At 39.2% G+C, this 23,722-nt stretch overlaps 1 protein-coding gene across 1 annotated transcript in view; it reads right to left on the bottom strand.

Annotated features, from left to right (window-relative positions):
• Positions 1–23,722, bottom strand: part of PARP4 (poly(ADP-ribose) polymerase family member 4) — a 142,564-nt gene that overhangs the window by 108,241 nt on the left and 10,601 nt on the right. Inside the window, exons 6-17 of the mRNA XM_063429975.1 lie at positions 22,668–22,766; positions 20,613–20,762; positions 16,294–16,431; positions 14,549–14,722; positions 12,951–13,111; positions 11,005–11,142; positions 10,422–10,520; positions 9,313–9,496; positions 7,886–8,048; positions 1,078–1,202; positions 846–977; positions 672–758 (exon numbers count right to left, since the gene is read on the bottom strand). Coding sequence (XP_063286045.1) covers positions 672–758; positions 846–977; positions 1,078–1,202; positions 7,886–8,048; positions 9,313–9,496; positions 10,422–10,520; positions 11,005–11,142; positions 12,951–13,111; positions 14,549–14,722; positions 16,294–16,431; positions 20,613–20,762; positions 22,668–22,766 — 1,650 coding nt within the window. The remainder of the gene's footprint in view (positions 1–671; positions 759–845; positions 978–1,077; positions 1,203–7,885; positions 8,049–9,312; positions 9,497–10,421; positions 10,521–11,004; positions 11,143–12,950; positions 13,112–14,548; positions 14,723–16,293; positions 16,432–20,612; positions 20,763–22,667; positions 22,767–23,722) is intronic.

The raw sequence follows: 23,722 nt of genomic DNA on the forward strand, positions 1-23,722 counted from the left end.
TAGTGTGTGTATGTTGTATTAGTGTGTGTGTGTTGTGTTAGTGTATGTAGTGTGTGTGTGTGTGTGTGGTGTCAGTGTATGTAGTGTGTGTGTGTGTGTAAATGTGCAATCTGGGGGGGAGGGGGAGGAAGAGGCATTTTCATATATTTTAATTAAAAATTTAATTCAATTTCAAAATTTAATTAAATTGTTTCTCCCCCCTCCATGCTTACCTTTGTCCAGGGAGGGGGGAGATTCCATCCCTGGTGGTCCGGTGGGGGGGCCCCCCGGCTCCCTGTTACCGCAGAGGGGGCCCAGGCAGCACACTGCTCTTCTCTTCTCTCCTCTAATAACTCTCGCGAGACCCGCGGAGTGTTGCCATGGCAACCAGGTCTCGCGAGAGTTATTAGCAGAGAGGAGAAGCGGTGTGCTGCCTGGGCCCCCTCTGCGGTAACAGGGAGCCTGGGGGCCCCCCCACCAGAGCAGTCTGGGCCCCCCAGGGCCGCCGGGCCCGTGACAACCGTCATGGTTGTCACCCCCTGATGGCGGCCCTGGCGAACAGTAATTGGCATACATCATACAAACTGGTATTGTACATAGTTATAGAGGTATAGGAAGAATTTAAAAGATTCCTTCTACATGAGTTAAATGATAATAAAAACATAGGTAAAGATTTAAACTGTTAAACATACTGGGTCATCTTGATCCATGAGATAAGCACCGTGACCTTCACTTATAGCGGTTCTGTATTCCTTGTGGGCTTGCTGTTTTTCTTTAACCTACAACAAAAAGTTTTCCAATATAATTGAAATGAAAATAGTAGTTTGGTGTAATAACAGTTTATCGCTGTACTTGCTTTAATGTACCTCTCCCACAATGTGCTTTCCATTGATAAATGCTTCAAAACCACATACTGTTGCCGTGTTATCCAGTGGAAATACATACTTCGCCTCAATAGGGCTCAAGGAATTGTTTTTATAAGTTTGGAAAATCACAACCTAAAAATAAAAGTAAGAAATATTATTGATATCAGCAAAACAATGTGTGGAAGAATTATCATTTATATATAGTAAAATATATAAATATCTAGACCTGTACCTGAGCAATGGTATCCATCACTTTAGCTTTCACATGGATCCTTTCCAAAGGAATTTGCTCACCGTTGTTGTTTTGAAGACCACCTTTTATGGTACGTTCTTCGTATCGGTCACCTAAGACAGACTCTGTTAAAACAAAGATTTTAACATTTTAATATAGGTTGTTGGTTTTTAGGGAATCCATATTTAGCTAATATATACCAATTAATAAACAATTGGTTTGTAGTTATTAGTTGCACTAGCAGTTGGTTCTTTTAGTTGTTGTCTGTTTCTAGTGATCCACCAGTGAATCCAGCATAGTTCAGCTTTATCTTCAAAGAGTAATCCAGAAATTGATCCAGTTGTCAATATCTCAAGAGATTTACCAGTTGTGCCACAATGGTAACGTTAAAAAATAACATGAGCTCCTGGGCAGAGCAGACCAGCCTGGCATTATGGCTCTAGCCACGCAGGTGAGACCACTCTTGTATGCTTATGGTGTAAGATTCTTTTCTAAAGGCCCACATGAGCTTATTCTCATATCATACATTTCTATGGGGGAAAATATTAAAGTTTTGCCCATTATCCAACTGCAGCTGGTAATTAAAGGTATAATGTAATCAGTTAAAGTTGTTTTTAGGAACTCCTGTGTTGTCCAGCTTAATAAATAAATAGCTTTAGAGGTTTGAGTGGGGTATCAATCTAGTGAACAATTCTCCCAGTTTTGCTTTTAGTGATATGCAGGCCAATGAAGCAGAGAGAGAGAGAAAGTAAATTCTATACAATTATAAAGCTACAAAATACGAATAGCAAATTAATATTGCACTGAGAAAGAAAGTGACATCGGGGTTATAACGGAAGGTCAAAAGACTCTTGGGATCAATACTAAACCCAAGGATACAATATCACTCTTTATAGGTTCTAAATTGTTCAGGTTTTTAAAAGCATAATAATGCATGGTATATTGATAGTTAATTTGGCTAATTAGTTAATTCCATTCAGGGATTGAATTCAATCTCCAGTATCTTGCCAAGCAGATTTTAGCTGCCATAATGGTGTGAACCATAAAAATAAGCTATTAAGTTTAGATAACATAGGTAGATCAATATGGAAATGATAGTCATGAAGTCAGAAATGAAGTCAACTCTGACGGTAATATTATAATATTCAAGGATATAATTTTTAAATTGTAGGGTAATAGCTTCTTGATCCAAGAGTAAATCTCCCCATTCTGGGGTCAACACGGATTTCCCTAGTTTGTTTAAAATTGGAAGTGGATCTGAGAAAGGTTGAACTTGATGGACAAGTCTCTTTTCAGCCTATATAACTATGTGACTGTAATCTGTGTTTTCAAAAACAGCATCCAGAATTTGACTTAAATTTTGTTAAATTCTTACAATTCCACCACAAATGGTGTCCCAATTTCATAATTACATCTCCAGCAATAATTAGAATTTGTAGTATTACATTTTTGTAGTAATACTGATAATTCTGGGACTAAATGCCATCTATAAATCATTTTTAGCTATCTCTCAAAAATAATAACATAATGAATTGCCTTTTAAAATAATCTGAAAGAGCATGCCCTGGTTTACAAAGAAAATACTTTGTCTAAATCGTCTTCCGATTTAACTACTGAATTTAATTTACCTACACATTTCAAACTATAAACATTTTTATCTTTGATATTAACTTTTATTAACAAAATTAAAGGGACACTATAGTCACCTGAACAACTTTAGCTTAATGAAGCAGTTTTGGTGTATAGAACATGACCCTGCAGCCTCACTCCTCAGCCATTTAGGAGTTAAATCCATTTGTTTATGAACCCTAGTCACACCTCCCTGCATGTGACTTGCACAGCCTTCCATAAACACTTCCTGTAAAGAGAGCCCTATTTAGGCTTTCTTTATTGCAAGTTCTGTTTAATTAAGATTGTCTTATTCCCTGCTATGTTACTAGCTTGCTAGACCCTGCAAGATCCTCCTGTATGTGATTAAAGTTCAATTTAGAGATTGAGATACAATTATTTAAGGTAAATTACATCTGTTTGAAAGTGAAACCAGTTTTTTTTTCATGCAGGCTCTGTCAATCATAGCCAGGGGAGGTGTGGCTAGGGCTGCATAAACAGAAACAAAGTGATTTAACTCCTAAATGACAGTGAATTGAGCAGTGAGACTGCAGGGGAATGAGCTATACACTAAAACTGCTTTATTTAGCTAAAGTCATTTAGGTGACTATAGTGTTCCTTTAAGTGATTTCTCTAACAAAGTATCTTGTAAAATAATTATTTATCTGAGTAATCTTAAGTATGTATATTTTTTTGTATTCTTTATTTTGAGAAAAGCAAAGAGGTACAATACATATACATGACAGTGCTAAGCAGGTTTGTCTGAAGTTTAGTTTGGTAGAGAAGCAATTGTAAACACCAAAACATGCATAATACGGTTAAATGAGAAAAGATATCGTTGGTATGCGGTATACCATTAAAGTGAGTGTACCGTCTAAGGCAAACAACATACATGTGGCGTATAGGTGAAATATATACGGGTTGTACCATAAAATTAAAAAAAACTGAAACTAGAACAGAAACAGAAAAAAAGGGTACAATAAAGATAAAATCCCACGGCACAAGAAGAGTCGGTGTTCTCCTTACCCCTTGACTTTCCTCACCGATCGATAACATTTTAAATCCTGTTTTTTTCTGTATACTGTTCCCACAGGACCCATACCTTCTGAAAGGTTTTGGTGGTGTTATGGACCTCCAAAGTCAGCTTATCTATAAGGTCATTGTCTTTGGTTTTAGCTACCACTAGTGAGAGGGGAGGGGGCTCAGGACATCTCCATTTCTGGGCCAGCTATACCATGTTGAGCAATTTCTGTTCAAGACGAGAGAGTCCCTCGGTTGGCTTGGATAGTAGACATACCCAGGGGTCTAGATCTAAATGTCTTTGTAATATATTGGAGCCCAAATCCACCACCTCAATACAGAAGAGCTTGATGGTGGTACATACCCCCCACTTATGTATGTAAGTTCCCTTCACACCACAGGAGCACCAGCAGGTGTCTGTGGGGCTAATTTTCATATGGTGTTGTTTGACTGGGGCGGTGTACCACCTAAATAATGTCTTCAATGATTGCTCTTGGAGGGTTATGCAAATGGAAGACTGTGCGCATGCCTCCCAAATATCCTGCCAATCTTTAGCACCTTGCCCAGGTTGGTCTCCCATTGATTGGTGTATCGAAGGCTCCCCCCACTCATTATATTCTACACCAAGATGGTTGTAGAGGAGGGATATTAGACATTTTGGTTGCTTCTCCCGAAAGCACATCAAAGAATGTGGGTATTAGCTACCCGTACCTCCCTCCTGGTTGCAAAAGCTCATATTTGTAGTTACCGAAAATAATCATTTGTAGAGAGAGGAGCGAGCTCTTTGAGCCTATCATATGTCAGTGTATAAGTGTATATATCTTTGGAGTCATGTGTGTTCAATAAACCCCAAAAGTCCTTGAAACCCCCAGCACGTATCCCTGGGGGGAAAGCCCTATTGTGAAACATAGGTGTTGTTGGGGAATGGAATTTGCAAAGTGAAAAACCGTGCTGCCTGATCCCATTGAACTTATTGTTGGTGGACAAGTGGTGCTCAAAAAAGTTTTCTTTAGGTAGCAATATAAAGAAATGGGGGTGATCCACCCCCTTGATGAGAGACGCTTCCTTTGCCAGATGAAAATGTCATTAGCTTTTTGTAAGCCTGCTAAGTCTCCTTGTGCGACCTGTACAGGTAAGGTCTGAAAGAGAAATAATAATCTGGAAAGAAGATTAATCTTCACCGACTGAAGCCTGCCCAAATACAAGATAGGTTTATCCATCCATTGCTCCAGATCCTGAATCATGGTGTGGAGCATAGGAGGGTAGTTACGGGTGTAAAGTTGGGTGTGGTCTGCTGTGAGTTTAATTCCCAGGTAGGGGAGGGCATCCTCAGTTAGACGAAGCATATATTTATCGCGGATTAATGCCATGTCCAGGGCCGAGAGGTGTAAAGGCATTACCATGGATTTAGTCAAATTGACTTTATAACCTGATAAGTCACCGTAGTGATCTAACAGTTTGGTCAGGTGTTCCATGGAGCGGAGTGGGTCCGTGAGGGTAAGAAGGACGTTGTCAGCATATGCTGATGCTTTGAACGGTTGTACAGCTATGCTCATGCTCTGCCTCATTTCATTACTCAAGTGGAAGGGAGTATGGTGAGCCCCAGTTATCAAGGTTTGGGCTCTCAAATTTGAGTAAAGGGCGCAAATTGCCACTATCTAGGGTTCTGTAAAGTCGCACGCTCAGAGCAATCCGAAAAGGTACGGCCACTTCACTTTATTAAAGGCCTTCTTGGCGTCTAAAGATAGTGCCAGAGAAGGCCTCCCAGAATCAGTACCTCGTCAATATGGCTCCCCTTCAAGTGTTCTCATAAAGCTGCCTGCCCGGTATAAACCCCACTTGGTCGGGATGGATCAAGCGTGTCAAAAGCGGAGTGAGTCTAGCAGCTAAAACGTTTGCGTAGATCTTCAGATATGAATTGATTAGGGAACTAGGGCTGTAGATAGACTCTAGCACCTCATCCACTCCCAGGCTTGAGCAGTAATGTGACATTTGCTAGTGCCATATCTAAGCCTATAAAGTGATTACAAAGGGTTGCGAGGGGAGGGACGAGTTCCTCCTTGAATCTCTTGTAGTACCCAATGTGGCTTTATTTCCCTTGAGAGCTGTGATAGCGGTCTCCACCTTCGCTTCTGCTTTCATGACCCCTGCTAGACAGGAAATAGTGTAAATCGCTTCTGCTTTCGTGACCCCTGTCAGACAGAAAATAGTGTAAATCTACAGAACTGTCAGAGATAGACCTGTCTAGGTGTAAAGAGTATAGTGTCGAGTAATAGTCTGTAAATACTTTGTTCATTTCGCATGGGGTGTCAGCTAGGTCACCTGTCTGTGTGCAGATTTTAGTTATGTGTCGAAAACCACTCTGTGGACGCAGTGCTCTAGCTTTAAAAGTGTCCATTTTATTGTACTTTTTTTTTTTAAGTGCCGTGTCGTGTAGAATAGAATGTAAAGTCACGAGTGTCTGAGTGTTGGATCCGCTATGAGTCTAGGAGGTTTGTGTTATTTAGAAACGTGTGCAATAGTTTGTCTTGCGTCCCCCTCCCATGTGATTGCACAACTCCCAGTTTTGTGCTCCTATCAACCGCCGGACAAAGTACTGCATTAAAGTCTCCCCCTACCATGATTACGCCACCCCCCCATCTGTAAGGCTGCTCCAGTATTAAGGGTCTGGATCATTTGGGGCATAGACTTTAATCATATAGATTTTGGTCCCTCAGGGTCTGTGCTAGTGCTCGTCATGTGGATAGGGCAATGTTTCTGTATAAGTATTGCTACAACTGCTCCCTTACATAGTGTCCTAGCCTCAGAGGCCCCGGTGTAATTTTTGTCTGTCAATCTGACCATGGCCAACCTGGAGATGTGCGTCTCCAATAAAAAAGCGATATCCTCCTCCTTTGTTTTAAGCTTGGGCAGAAGCAATCTCCATTTGGTGGGAGTATTTAACCACAACTGACATATGCTGGAATGGCTGTGGGAGAAAGGGACATCCACATGTGGTGGGAGTATCCACATTTGGTTGGAGTGCCCAATGGGAAGACATTACTGGGACAGAGTCAGGAACCTGATGAGTTCAATATTTCACAGGCCGATTCCATTGGAACCGTGGACCTTTTTGTTGGCTAAGCCAATGAAGGAACTGGCGCAAATCGAATCACGGCTGGTAAATAAAAATAATCTGGCAGCTAGAAGGGCACTGGCGCAAGTTTCCTAATGGACAAGCTCACAGACGGGTGATATTTGCTGCAGGAATGGGATTTTTCCTCCTACTGTCTCCCCTCCCCCCCCTCTCCCCACACCCCACTTTGTACTTCTCCTCTCTAAATCAGCTATAAAAAAGTCAACATGTGCAAATGTATTTATTGCAGTCCAATAATGCTGTCTACTAAATAAAGAATATTAAAAAAAAGGAAATGGTATAAAAGAGTATTCATATGACCTTATGACCTGACCCACATAATTTTATAGGGCAATACCTTTCTCCATTATTTTATTCTAACTATATGGTCACATAGGCCTATTGACCCCCCTCTTAATTGTTTTTTCTTGGTTTTCTTTTCGTTCTCTTAAGGGTTTCAAGGTACTTAACTTGGAATGCTCAATGCTAGGGCAACACGCCCTCTGAGGCATGTAATATTTTTTTCAACTCTTTCAGGTAAATCTTGTGCGACCATTTCACGGACGATCTTGCAACCATGTGTTCTACCACAGAACTTTGTCTTGTATGTTATGAAACCTGAGTATTGTTTTATACGGTCCTAATTTAGCATCCTTATTGTAATATTTTTCTTGTTATACCAGAAATTAGAAATAAATTATAATAATTAAAAAAAAAAAAAGATCTTGGGAAGTTCATCTTTAAGTTTGCACAAAGGATTAACTGACCTGAAAATATAATGTGGGACATAGTGAATGAGGACCATTCCAGGTCAACTGCATGGTCAGTAGGAGGTCTTATTTGGCTGTTATCCATTATCCATCCCTAATCACAAATGTGTGTAGTGGTACTTATATTCAATGTTGTGTGGTTTGTTAATGTATCATTTGTTGTAGCTGCTATACCTATTTACTAATCTTCATTGAGGTGGGAAATAATAACACCTATATAGTAAGACCTGCTTGAAACTCACAGACATCTTATTTTATCTAATACTACTTCTATATTATATTTAGTTTTTCTTACCATCTAACAGCTCTGGCACTTCATCATCAGTATCTTCTATTTTTTCCTCAAGCTCAATGTTTAGTAAGTTGGTTTCCAGGGACACACTATCGTGACTGGTACAAAACTGAACTGCATATCTCATTTTTACTTGATTGCCGTTATACACCACAAATTCATCATCCTGACACAGAAAATATGCAGACAATGTTAACAGCATATATAAATTTACCACTGCTTAATGAAATAAATAAACTTTTTAATCAAATGTCAACCAAGTTCATGTCATGGCAAATGTGCAGTTTTCTTTAGTGCTAGTCAAAAACCTTGTTTATACGTGTCCAGTGGAAACCCACTGGGTCTTCAAGGAATGCAAACTGACAATTTCCTTATGACATTCTTTGGTATCTCTATCAACCTGGAATTTTTAGAACATTTTTTTTTTTGTCTGAGGCCAATCTACTAATACAACATGTCCTAATGGTTCTAACAGTCTGGACCTTCTTCTCCAGAGTATCCTTGGAAGTGCTTACTGCCATAAAGTCAAGACAATTCAGAGCCGATTTACTAACCCATTAAGAACTATGGTCTCTCTGTGCTGCCATGACAATCTTCAAACAGCCTTACTTACAATCCCAAAAAATAAATAAAAACAAACAAACAGCTATTCCACTGACTAAATAATACAGCATATATATATTTTATGCAGAGATTTTAGATATAAAAGGACTTCTGTAACTTATGCTCTCCATATTACCTATGGCAATTATGCGATTGAGTAACATATTTATCGAGTTGTAATATAGCTCAATAGTGAAATAAATACAAATGTATGCGATTGAAGGAAGTCTTAAAGTTATAGGATTACTGGAATGTGGCAGCCATCGCAATTTTTTTTACATCATCTCTTACTGTACCACCTTGAAAGAGGTAAAGAGACCTTGAAGAGACCTAGCCATGGAAATATATTACATCTTTGATCTCACAAACAGTTTTAGAAAAGATGATGATTCACAATTTTTCTACAAATAAAAATTGGCCATGCGACCAATTGACTTCTCTTGAACAAATATCAATTTAGGGCATGCAACATAAATTGACAAGGAATGTTGGAGATGTGTATCATTAACGGTTTTGAGCCAACACATTTGCTGCCAGAGTATGTTGCCTAGGTGGCCAAGCACGGACCCAGCACATGCACTTAAGTAGAGGACTTTGGTTTTGGTACATTGAGGGCAATTGTTTGCAAATATCAAAATTACATTTGATCTATGACCTTATTGTTGCAGAAATTTAAACAAGTGGTTTAAATTGTATGGTTATTTAAATAAAGTGGTATACTTATATTAAAATAAAAACAACAATATAATAAAATACATACAAACACATATAGTTTGTCTAGAATCTTACTAGAAACCACCTATCAATATATCATATTAATCACTTACCTCAAATTCTGACTGCACACCTTCCACTCTTCTTACACCATGTACACTGTGAAAGCCATCAGGAGGCTCAGTTATCGTATAGTCTTTTTTGTAGAAATCTTTGGAGATTCCTAGAGCCACATCACAGACTACCAAGAGTCGTGCTCCAGTAGTGTAACTGGGCTCCGAGTATTTGAGACTGGAGCTACAGGAATTATAGAAATGAAAACAAGTTACATTTTATAAGAACATAGCACCAAAGCAAATGAAACACACATTCCTATAAAACTGCAATTCTTTACAGGACCATTGCAACCAGAATCATTAATTGAGATGTGGTTTGGGTGACTTCAATCATTTTTTAAATGCCTAAGCTCAAATTCATATTTTTGTCATTTTTTTTTTTTACTATAAAGCAATTTTATTTATTTATTTTTAAAGTGGATTGTGAATTTACAAGCAAGTTGTAAAATGTAAGTTAAATATTCAGGTTTTGAAACAAAAACCTCAAACGGGTCTTTCCAGCTCATTTATTGTGCAGCTAATGTATCAAATCAAGATGATTCATAATTGAATTAATACATCTTATATCCCCTATGGTTACTATTGGTGTAGCCTTGTGCCAAGTATGATAGCACTTACAATAGAGCCAGGGTCAGGCAACCTTCGGCACTCCAAATTTTGTGGACTACATCTTCCATAAGATGGCAAAGCATCAGGGGAGATTCAGTCCACAACATCTGGGGTGCCGAAGATTGCCTACCCCTGGCACTAGACACTGATGCAAAAAAGTTTAAATGCCTCTAGTGGCACCACTAGAGCCTCTTCTGCTGAAACAGCTGAGTAGAACACGGCTATTTTAATCAAATGGGCTCATAGAGACCATTATGTTGGTGTAGTATTGTGCACTAGCTTCCCAGTGCTTTCCTATGGGAAAGCATTAGATTGGCTGAGATCTTCAAGATTAATGATCTCAGCCAATGAGGTGGTGCCAGACACAGACAGAGCAACGTTAGGAACACACATTTGTATTCGTAACACTATATTGTTCCTTTGAACATAGGTGGATATTAGGGTAATTAAAACAATGTGGATTCCTGTGTAGTGTTGTTAATGACTGTTCTCCTGACCTTATGGAATCTGTGAAATAAATGCCACTTCCAAGGTTTCCAAGATCGGTTCTTTTATATCCAAAATCTTCAGAAATTACTTTTGGTAATAATAGCCCGCTACATAAAAAGAAAACACAGGATAATCAAAACAAAATATACACTGATTGCTTATTCAACCAATCAAAATGGTCCAACCCCTATTGAAAATCAGGTTTATTGTAAAAAAAATTACCCTTTCAGCTGATTGCACAGAACAAAAGCAATTTCGATAGCCCAGCACAATTCAACTGAAAATGCAGCTTATAATAACTTCTCCAGTCTCAAAATTATTCAACCCCCTGAATGGATCCCACCAACCAACCTGCTTTGTGATTGGCTAAGCATCTAACCAGCTATGAGGCAGTGATTCCAAAAGATTGATGCTGGTTCAAGTGAACATTACAAAGAACTACAAATATTCTACTGCTTCTATTATAGATTCCAAGGGTTTTACAAAAGGTTGTATCTGATTAAAAGTATGGTTCCTTTAAATAATGTACATCATGTGATGTTTGACAGAGAAAGAGGGAGAGAGGGAGAGAACGTTCACACAATTTCTTACCGAGAGAGAATTCCAACAAACTTGCGTGTTGAGGAAGAGTGGAGTAAGGGCTTAACATTTTCCAGTTTACTCTGAAAATTGAAGGCTTCACTCAATCTCCCAATTCGGAATATGTTTAAAATTTTAATGGACTCATCACTGTGAAAAAACATTTTGAGAATCATATATGACTGAAAATAAAATGAATTTACTTACATTATTTTTTTTCCACAACATGTCCTAGATCTGTCTGTTACACCCGGACAAGGTTTACTCCAAGAATTAATAAGAACTATAAATGTTTAAGGTAGTATTAACAACAGATACTGTTCGCATTGGACTGACACTATGAGTAAAATGTACATAATCCAAAAAATGAATTTGTAAGGTCACTCTGTACAACCCATGGCACAGCCAAACACCATATAATATTATTTTAACAATGCTATCACAAAAAGTTTAGCTTTAACTAGACATGTCCATTTGGTTTTGAACAAACTGAATTTTGTCCAGATTTTAGAAGCTTCCTAATTCCAAAGCAATTAAAATGACCAACGATGAAAGATTTCAGAATTATCCATTCCAAAATGTTCAGATTCATTAGTTTTCATATCGGTAGCAAATTAGGGACCTATATATCAGGAAACCAAAACAGCAAATTCAAGAAAAGATATTTTGAAATTGATTGACATTAATGTTGATCTTTCTGCTGTTTAGTAGACAGTTCCCTAATTTGGCATCCTTCCATTAGATTGCCATAATCAAGGGTGCCAAGTTAGGGACCTAACTATGAAACGACCGAAGGACTAAAATTTAAGAAAGAGGAATTTTCTCATATTTGATCTGCTGTTTAGTAGATACCTTCATAAATTGATACCCTGATGTGGGATTGCCCTACTTAGGACACCAAATTAGGGAGCTGTTTAGTAGATAGCTCCCCTAATTTAGTACCCTGATGTGGGATTGACATATTACAACACTAAGTAATGACACTATTTAGTATTCATATGCACTGCCATTTTACCCATATATGCACAATTATTATCCCATGGATGCACACAGTAATATGTACCGTAATTTACCTGTGTATGCAGTGTAACTCCCTAATTTGGCATTCTAAATCAAGCAATCTCACATAAGGGTACCAAATTAGGAGTCCTATCTACTAAACAGAGCCCTAATTTGGTATCCTTAATAGGGACATCCCACAAAGGAAAGTTACGTTCTGTGTTAGCCGTGTACTAAACAGCATCCGCATTTGGAATCCTTATAATAGGGAATTCCACATAAGGGTACCAAATTAGGAGTCCTATCTACTAAACAGAGCCCTAATTTGGTATCCTTAATAGGGACATCCCACAAAGGAAAGTTACGTTCTGTGTTAGCCGTGTACTAAACAGCATCCGCATTTGGAATCCTTATAATAGGGAATTCCACATAAGGGTACCAAATTAGGGAAGTTACATACTAAACAGTGCCATAATGTGGTATTCTAAATAAGGCAAACCCACAGAAGTGTATGAAATTAGAGGAGTCATCGAGTAAACAACTGAAAAAACAAAAATAAGAAAAGCCCCTTTTCTTAAATTTGCTCATTCAGTTGTTTACTAGCCAAGTCCCTAAATTAGCACTCTTAATTAAAGAAATCCCAGTTAAGCATACCAAGTTAGGGATCTATCTACTAAACAGTTGAACTGTCAACATTAGTAAAAATAAAGCACTTTCCTTAATTTTGCCATTTCAGGCCCTAAATAGAAAAGTCCATAATTTGCCATCCTTATGAAAATGATTAAATGCTACATTTTTGGATCTATCGGTTCCAAGATCGTTTGTTTGCAGTAATTTCAGACGCTGCCAAATACTCAGGTTCCAAACTTTCCCAATTCCAAAATTCAATAAGTCCGAATCCAAATGCACATGTCAACTAAATAGCAATCTGTTTTGCTATGATGATTATTGACAATTACCTGTAGTTTTCCCCCAGAATCTGTTCTTCCACTTGAGTAAATTCTTTGGTATCTCTATCAACTAGCTCAATGCTGCATCTCAGTGCTTTATATTTCGCAATGGTACTTGGATAATGTGCTGATGGTGATGTTTCACAAACATTAAGTGTGTCTCGAATAAGCTGAACAAATATAAATATAAAAAAAAATAAAAAATAACATATTTATGTGTCTGATTTTATTTTTTATTTTCACTGAACAGTCTCATCAAGAAACAGCTGTTTTGTCCTAATATAACTCTAAAACTATGCATAGAAGTATACATCTTTAATAATTTTTATTAAAAGCCAAAATAAGAAAAATAAATTTGTCCAGTCAGGTAGAAAGTCGTTGCCATACCTTCCAACTAACAATATCTTACAGTACCATCCTGAAATCTCGGTTTTGTCCTGCCGTCCTAGGTTAGTAATATCTCCTCAATCTAAGAACCACAAGCACATTAATAGACAGAATCGCACTGCATTGAGTAACCTAACCTCAGGGCATAAAGCACATGCTCATAGCACTTCAGTCAGTCAGCCCCTTTTAGGATCATACAGCCCTTTCCGTCACTGTCCCTTGGTGTCCTGCTCATCCCTGGTCCCTAAAATAACTAAGCTGTACAAATATTGCTCACATCCACAGTTACTCCTTAATCAATACTGTTGTTAATGTTTATTAATCAACCATAAGGTAACATTTTTATATTAAAGGGGCAATATAGACGTGGTGTGGGTACAGTGTCCCTGTTTGTTTATCTTTGGATTCTGTCAGGTCAGTGATGGCATTGAGACTTTAAGTAAAATAAAAATCCAAAGGTATCCAAAGAAGGTCAGGCAGAAATTATATTCAGACAAACCAGAGGTCAGGGCAGGCGGCAATCAGCAAAAATGGGAGACCAAGCAAAGTCAGGAAACCAGCAAGGATATGCACAGGGAGGCAAATGCTAGGAGTTCTGAGGCAGGCAACAAACCAAGCAAGCACTGACTGAAAGGTGTGCTCTGCTTATAAAGAAGTGGCTCAATCACATAACCTGGTCAATGTGACTGACTGTGGGACTCAGCACATTCTTGGATGCATCATTGTCCTGGCTCCCCAGCCATGCCTCCTCCATCCTCCATCCTCTGACCTGCAGACCAGGAACCTCATGCAAGGGCCACCATCCCGGCTATGAGTCGAGAATCACAGGATGCCAACTCAGGGTGCAACAACCACAGGCACTATGACCACTCCGGACCGACCTCCAAGACATTGCGGGTGAGTGCCGTGGTTGAATGTAACACACAAAGATCGGGTCAACAATGTATTTATCTTCTAACACACCATGGTGGTTGCACAGACTACAAACAAATCACCACTTTGCTTGTATGGTAAAGAAATATAGTGGCATCAAAATCCTATTAGAGTTCAGGGTAGGGTGATATTACATTTTTTTTTAATACGTGTTTTCACTGATTTTGACTGTGAATGAAAATACCCAGAGCCCAATAAACGCATATTCTACTGATGCTAACTTAAAGGTAAGAATTGGATTATTCAGAAGTTCTGCATAAAGTATTCATGATGATTATATTCCTTACCTGACATAGCTCCTGCTTTTTTGTTAAATACTCCTTGGTAATAAGTTCATTTGGGACAGGTTTGTGAGGAATAAGCCGATAAAATTCATTCATGAACTGCAACATTTCCCCTGGCGTTGCAGAATTGGCCACAGCAATTTTCGCCTGGAGCAAAATGCCCTCTGCTTTGGCAACCTTTACATCATCAGATCAAGACCAAAAAAATAAAAAATAAAATAAAGAAAGATGGAATCATAATATTTACAAGAATGGTTTCAATATTTTTTTTTTTCCAAGTAATTAATCCAATATCAGACAGAGCAGATGAAAATGATGGGATGTGCACATACTCTCTCATTCCATGTTCTGCAATCACTATCTATATATTTGCTTGCTGTTAGATGGACTCAGTGTGCAATTACTAGGCATTGTGTGGACTCTCATTGTAATTCCAAAAGTGCTTGTATTCTTTGTTGGCGACCTCCACCCTTTACTTCCTAGACTACGCTCAGTTGGTGGGTGATTTAAAGTGCTATTTGGGTGTTTATTGGACCCCAAAATCCCAGTTCCAGGCATGTATAAAATAAATATGTGACCATACTGGGGTGCTCAGACTCACAGCATTGTCATTTACTGCCCATTGAAATATTCAGCAATTAAAATAAAATAATATTTTTTTTTAAATCAACAAAAAACAAACAAAAAAAAACAAAAAAAATCATAAGCTTAGTTATCAAACGCATAGTGCTAAAGTTTTTTGTCAATATGACCCCCATATTTTTTTAATTGTTTTTGCAAACTGCACTAACAATAAGTACATGCTGTAAGCTAAAATAATAATTAATAACAAAGTATTTAATCAGGAAAGGTACATTCAGATTACTCTGGTTTTCAAGTATGTCCTGGGGATGTTACCTTAGTCCAACATCCATTGGTTGTTAGTAATGTCTGTTTTGTACGGAAAATGTTTCTATGAAATCCTGTTGTGAAGTCTGTTTTGCCTGGAGCTAAACGTTGGGGACATTTCTGGTAGAACTGATAAAGTTGTTTCATGCGGCTTTTATCGCTTCTAACAGAATTGATTCCCATGTCTAAAATAAAGTGCATTAAGAGATACCAAATAAAATCCAAATATAGTCCAATGGCTGCACAATGCAGGTGATCTATAATTAAATGTATTGGTGCACAGAGGATATAAGAAAAAAATCTGTGCACCAAGAAACTAAACTTTAGAGCACTTGCATTGTGTAGCCTGTGGACTATATTGGGATTCTACTGTGGGGAAACATGGATCCCTCTTTAACGGTGCTCCTGCCTGGTTGCTGTTTATCTAGACCTGGTTATCACTAAGAGTGCCACACCACCCCATCTATTGGAGATACCAAACAACCTATTTCAAAAAATAATCCCATAAGTATATCTGTAAATAATTAACAAATATAATGATCATGTAAAATGGTGTAAATCGAGATTTGCGCTTTTTTTAAGCTATTTCAGAAACGCTATACACAATGTCGCCATTTTATAAGCATCTCATTTTTCCCATAAATTATTTTGTTTGTTTGTATTTTAATGAAAAGAACATGAAGATGAAGGTTTTAACCCTTTGGCCATTTGGGTATTGTAAAAGGAAACAGTTTAGATTGTATAATAAATTGGTATCTTTCTGCATAATTTGCATAATGTGTATAAACTGTTTGCAATATTGTATTTATATACATAGTGTATATGTTTTCTGTATAGTTAATAATTAGTTAATGACTTACATCATTGAGGCTGATGCTTCTCAGTGGACAGGAAAGCAGATTGTGAAGATGACCCAGAGCATCCAGCCAGACTGACTCCACAAAGTATCCAACTTCTCTGGATATCGTAGTGGAATTAATAGCCTCTTCCAGCAACACCTTGTCAGATTAAACACACGGTAAATGAAAGTTACAATGTTTTCTGAACAGACATGTGAAAAACTCTTTCCTTCATTTTATTTTGACAATCGTTTTTTATTATCGTTTTTCTCATATCAAAACTTGGTTGAGTACCATCGTATAACAGGAATGAAAATGCAGATTATAAATGTACATATCATAGTTCAAAGTAGCATTTACATAGTTAGGTTAGACAAGCATTGACACGTTTTATGTAGGAAGGTTTTACAGCAATAAGTGATATAGAGTGATATAAAGCGATGAGGTTCTAAAACCTGTCATTTAAGGTGAGCTGCATAACTGGGTACCCGTAGGTAAGATATCAGGCCGTCAGCTATTGTACCCCTAACCGAGGGGGCTGCGGGGGGAGGGGAAGGGGGATACTGCGTATAAGGAGCCAAACATTCTTTATGTGAGATGTGGCATTAGAGCTCCAGTGGATAAGGAACCAGGTATTGCCTGTCCTCTTAAGAGGAAGTGCAATGTATTCAGCTTAGTAGCCGGTGGGTGAGTGCTGAGCAAAAGAGAACAGTAATAACAAAGCAAAACAATAAAGAAGAACTTCGAACTGTACTCAGCTATGGAGTGCGCTATATTGTGCACTGTCCCGCTGTGCATTACTACGAGGTACTGTGGGGACATCTATCGGTAGTCCATTCAGTTGGCTGGTGATAGGTTGTGGTGATCGTCTCCACTGCAGGGTGGAACGGGTTAAGTCCTGGTAAAATGTAAGATGGGAGCCTTCAAATAGAAATGGTATCTTGCCTCTCAGGGCCATCAGCAGAGCTCTCTAATCGTGAGCCAGTGAGCAGTGGACTATGACATCTCGAGCCATGGGAGCCCCTCCAGCCCCCGGAAGGGGGTAAGTCCCATCTAGTGATAACTTCTTTGCCTGGTGAGGTGGCAACACTAAGGCCACGAGGCGTCGGACATAGTGCAGTAGTTCCTCTGGCGTGACTGCCCCCAGGATGCCCTGTATCTTGAGGTGATTGCGGCGGGATCTGTTGTTGAGTGCCGTGTAGTGAATAGATAGGGCAATTTGGGTGGCCTGCAGTTGATGTACAGAGTCCTGTATTGTAGAAAGTCCCTACTTAAGTCCGGCAATGTCCTCCTTGGAGGTCTTCACCCTGTCTGTGATTGCGTGCATGTCAGCTTTAATAAACGCCACATCCGCAGCCAGGAGGTTCTTGATTTCTGCTACTGGGTTGTGGAAATCCTGCTTGGTGACAGGGTCTGTCTTCTTTGGGTGTCCTGTTGTGTTTGCTCCTGTCTTGGCAGCCACCGTGTAGGGTCGGGTTGCAAGTGTTCCAGCTGGACCTCCGCGGCCGCATGGCTGTCAGGCGGCGCCATTTTGGGCTGAGGCTGCCACTGAAGCAGGGCCCCAATATCCCTTGATCCTGATGGCAGGTCAGGTGTGGGACGCTGGTTCTTCCTTCCCATGTCAGGCTGGGGTGCTGGCCGAGACATGTTGGGTGCAGCCCCCAAGACTGGGTCTCCCGCTGGGATAAAGCTGGTGAGCACTGTCGCCAAATCGAGGCCCAGAGGTGGGTGGTAGACCCCAGATTAGCATTTCTGACGCTTCAACTTGGGAGTGTGTAGAATCGGCATATGTCATTGCTGCCTGGATCATGGGTGTGGAGTCGAACTTTTAGCTCCTGGAACCTCAATGTTTCCCCCCAACCAGTTTCCTTCATACAACTTAATGTTTATACCCAGCATGCAATAGTGTTTGTTTAGATTTTATTTTTGACAGCGGTAGGTGTGTTTATCACGTGTGGAAAAGATAGTTAGGTAGCAGTGTATGTATAAGTGATATCAGAAGTGGGAGTATAAAATGTTAACCACAGAACCGTTATTTACAAAATAATTTATAATCTAAAAAAAAAAAAAAAGTGTTCGCCTTTAAATACTAGCCAGAGTATCAGCAACTGGTAACTCCTAGTGAATAGACAATTGGATAATGCCAACACGCCAGAGAACTAAGAAACTGATGCACCGATGGTCCTTGCCTGCAATATATTTGAAGCTATTGTATCCTTGCTACATCTGCAAATTCTATAATAATACTGTACCAATTTACCGCATACTTCATGACACTATGATACTTGTTATTGCATCAACCCGATTGTGAAGAAAATAGACTTATTTTCTGCATTTTCTTCTTTATTCATGAATTTCTGCAATATTTAGTTTATTTTGGATTTATTGGTTCGGTAGTTTAAAACTACCGAACACAGACCACCCTCCTGGCTCATTAACTTCAAAAGAGAACCGTTTATTAAGCGCTCTCTGGGCGGCCGCCGTTCGTATAGCCGAATGCCACATGGAACAGAAAACGGTGGCCGTCTTGTTTGCACGAAAGGAGGCAGCGGGACTTGGTCGTCGAGTGTCTGGAACTAAAATCGGACACTCGACTTCCCGAACCACCGCTGAAACATACGAACATCTGCTTCCTTTTGTTGCCGAACAGCTAGGAGAGTGCCATTCGGTAGTTTGCTTCATACGAACAAGGGGAGCAATCGCTCCTATGAGCCAGGAGCTTCCATTCGTGTCTTTAGTCATTTTTATGCCATTTTCTGAATTGACCGACTGCACACACTAAATTCGTGGAACTGTTTTGGGCAGGAGCCTCGTGTGCGGTCGGTAAACTAAGACTTCCACACTTTTTGAGAAGCCCTGAACCGATCTGGGTGAAATTTGAATATGTTGGTCTCCCAGCTCGGGGCTATCAGGGGACATGTGTGTAAAGGGGTGTTCTAAGTTTTGGGGAAATTGTGTGCTCTCTGCCTGGAGATAATTGGGTTATTCCTTAACTTATCTCAGAATCTCCCAGGCAGAGAGAGGGAGTGTTTTACTGTTAATCTGTACGATGATTGGTTGTTCCTTTTGTTTACTGTGGGAGGTCCTCTTGCAGGAGGATTTCCATAAAAGCCAGTGTGGCATCAATAAAACATTATTCCTGTTGTACCCTTTATGAAGTCTAGGCTCATGCTTGGGGAATATTTTATTTGCTGGGGAGAATCGTCTTGGAAGCTGCATTCATCTACACTAGATCTCTACACCCTAACTGCAGTTATAATCACTTATACTCAGCTATTGGGAAAGGAATAGAAGCACCATAACCACTGAAGGTCTTAACACCGATGAACACAATTAAAATAAAAATAAAAATTATGTTTACATGCAGGTTGTGCGATGATATCTGAGGTGCAGGTAATAATGTGTGTCACAGATGTGTTTTTTACGAGAAGGTGTGACAATAAGGAGGAGATATTATGCATGTAAGGGTGGAAGTAAACTCATGGGTGCTGTTTAACTGAAATTATATTGTTAGGTGTCATACCTGAACTAATGTTTACCTATATTTATCTACCTATACTGCAAAGTCATTACAAGGACAAATAGATATTTTTCAATGGATCTGAACAGTGGCAGAACTAACAAAAAGAGGGTCTTGGTGTGAGAATTATTTGGGGGGCCCACTATAGGTAACCAAAGGTAGATCGTCAACTGTCATAAAACAAAAACAAAAAAATGGCTTTGCTAGCTGGGGATCCACCCTTTGCTCATTATTGCATAAGTGCATTTTTCCAGCAATCACATGGCCCAGGAGGAAGGGTGAGGGAGGGGTTTCCCGGCAGCTCCTGGGATCAAAGCCGCGTTCGGCTCTAAAGTCCATTAACCGCGGGATGGCATAGAACTCCGTAACTGCATTATGGGGATATTAAAGAAGCACACTGAGCACCATAAACACTACAGCTCACTAAAAAGGTTATGGTGACAGTATGCTATGGGTGCCATCTCAATGTCCAGTGTCAAACTATTTTTGGGCAGTTTCACACAAATTAATGATCCCTGCTTATCATAGCCTGACCACTCATTAGGCATATTGCTACTATGCAAGTAATGCCTCTGTGTTACGAATATCAGTTCGGTCCACAAATAGTATTTATTGGCTGAGATTATCAGCTGTTGCATTCAGTCAACAACTGCAGCACTGACCTGGACAAAACCAAATGTGCTAATATAGAAGTGTAAGATCTGCATTACCAAGCCGGCAGTACATTATGGTACTTAGAGTGCTCCTTAAAATTAATTCACATGTGCACTTCATTAACTTAATTCCAAGCTATTCCAAGCTATCAACATTAATACCTCACCCTTTGAAGAGCTTCTGATGCTAAGAGCTTGGCCTCTGGTGGGGTCACATCATTTATTTTGAAGCCTTTATTTTTAAGGTCTTTGATACGACTTTCATATCTTTCACAAGCTTTCTTGGAATTTGTCGCCAGGTAAAATGTATATTCTATCTGTGGAGACAACATATAGTAAATGGCTCACATTGTACAAACACAAGTGGAGTAAAAAAGCACTCCTGATCCGGAGTATAAAACATAGTACTAGTGATATGCATTTATTACCCAGGCTGAGTAAACTTGGAATTCTTACATTTGTATTTAAAACACATATTTAAATTTATGGCTCGTATTAATTAAATCTGTTCTTTCATTTAATTCTTTCTTTAATAATAAACATTATCCGATTGAATGTTTTGCATTGAATAATGCACGTTTCAAGTGTTTCATAATGTCCTGTGCGCTCCTGAGAATCATGGGAACAGATACATATCATGCGGCAACGAGGGACTTGTCTCACCATCTAGAACGGTCTCTGTGTATCCAGGACACATACATGATAGAAAAGTTTTACTCAGAAATAAAAAAAATGCCAAAATATCAATAAAAAGGTTGAGTAACTGGAAATTATTAAAAATATCTTTAAAAAACGCTGATAGCAAAGATTGGGGGCGACCTCCACTACATAGATAAATGGGAGTCCGAACTCTGTGAGTCTCTGGAGGGGGCGGACTGGCATGATATAGGGGAAGCGAACTCGAAAACCTCTATTTGTGTCACAATGCAAAACAATCTTATAAAACTATGTTTAGATGGTACACCACTCCAGTGAAGCTGTATCACATGAAAAAGACCCCCACGGATGTCTGCTGGAGAGACTGCGGGTCTAAGGGAACCTATGCACATATGTGGTGGGACTGCCCGAAAGTCTCTAACTTTTGGCTGGAGGTCAACACACTCGTATCCCTGGTTCTCCATAAGCATATCGTCCTGAACCTATTGGTTTTCCTACTCGCTAAGCCACATGACATTTGGTCCAGAGCGGAACAACAACTTTTTTACAAAATTACACTAGCGGCTAGGCGGGCTTTAGCTCAAGTCTGGTTGAAACCCACTATACCTCCCATGAATGCAGTTATCATTAATATTAAAGAACAGTACCTCATGGACAAGCTTACGGCCCAGGTTTGGGGGACTACGAAGTCCTTCACTAAGATTTGAGAACCGTGGGAGACGTACGTGAACACCTAACGGATTGTGGCCCCTGCACTCTCCTCCCCCTCCACCCCCTGCCTGGAGGCACCCCGACCAGAGACACCCTAACCCTTTTCTATATTCTCTTCTCTCCTTTATTTTTCCTTCTCCTGTCGACTCGACTATTTTTCTCATATCCCATCTATTGGGAGTCTTTTTTATGCCCTAAAACCCCCAAACTTCGGTACAGATTGTGATTTCTGTTGCATACAGACATGACTACATTCCTGATGAAGACAAACTCCTATACTTTGAGTTAATAGCCTGCATTAACGTCATTTGCAACATAGATGTCACGTTGCTCCCTCATCTTAATGCTGTCTCACTACTACTGTAAAGCTTGTATCATAAGCGATCGATGTACAACCTCCTCTGATGCCTATTGTAGTACACCTTGTTCTATTATAATGCGATCCTGTATGTTTTATTTTGTACATGCTGTGATGTATACCCTCTGTAATGTCTCCTGTGTTTATTGGAGTAAAATAAAGAATTAAAAGAAGAAAAAAAGGTGTTATATATATATATATATATATATATATATACATAGATAGATAGATAGATAGATATTAAAGCTTAACATAACCCTTATTAATAAATGTAAAGTTATTTTTAGGAGAGTGGTCCAGGATGACAATGAACACACTTTTTAATGTTTCAGTCCCCATTGGTTCTTACACAATTCACAATGCAAACATCTAGTGCTTGCATTTTAATTGTTTTCAATATATTGCCATTATATATTGATATAAATATATATATATATATATATATACACATACACACACACACACACACATGCGGAAAACATCCAAAATCAGTTACCTCTGATCCATCAAGAGGTCCAGAACGTGTAGATATTTTAAATGGAAATGAGCTGTCCTCTTTAAAGCACAGCAGCTCTAAAATTGCTCCTTCTGTATCCTGAAATAAAGCAATAGCAAGTATTAAGTATGGTAGATGACAATGGTAACAAGAAGTATTATTTAACCCCTTAAGGACCAAACTTCTGGAATAAAAGGGAATCATGACATGTCAGACACGTCATGTGTCCTTAAGGGGTTAAAGGGACACCATAGTCAGCAGAACCATTTCAGCTTAGTGTGGTGGTTTTGGTGTCTACAGCCTGTGCCCGCAGACTTTCCAATGTAAACACTGCCTTTTAATAGAATAGTGTTTACATTGCTGGCTAGTAACACCTCTAGTGACAGTCACTCAGACAGCCCCTAGAAGTGCTTCCTATCTCAGTGCTACACAGTGTGAAGCACCTACGTTCAGCATTTCCACCCTCTGCATGGAGACACTGAACGTTACCCATAGAGATGCATTGCTTAATCTCTATGAGGAGATGCTGATTGGTGGAGTGGGGAATTTTGCCGCGCATGCACAAAAGCCTCCAAATACTTTCATATGGGAAAGCATAGGATTGGCTGAGATAATCCAGACTATATCACCGATGGAGGGTTTTTAAAAATAAGAGTATGTCAAGTACTATAACATCAAAACTATTAACATATTACTACACATCATGCAGGTACAGCCATTAATAAATACCTACACATGGAAAGTGGTCATGTGACCGCTTTATTACATACATTTATATAGTTTTGGAATTCATTGCGGTAAGTTTAAAAGGATGCTGGAAGCATTCGTTAGTTATTTTGATCAAATGGACTTGCTTCTGGCCAAGCATGTATGCTTTGATTCTTCTCTTACATCTGATCCCAAATGTTCCCTATTTCATTGGGCTCTTCGGACTGTACCGGCTATGTAGGTTTGTGGAATCATAGAAGATTAGCCTGATAGAATATCCGTTTGTTTATTTTTTTTTTTTTTTGAAAATCTGTTTATTTATGATAGGAGAATAGAAAGAGTACATA

The sequence above is a fragment of the Pelobates fuscus genome, chromosome 1 (genome assembly GCF_036172605.1).
Source record: "Pelobates fuscus isolate aPelFus1 chromosome 1, aPelFus1.pri, whole genome shotgun sequence".
NCBI lineage: Eukaryota > Metazoa > Chordata > Amphibia > Anura > Pelobatidae > Pelobates > Pelobates fuscus.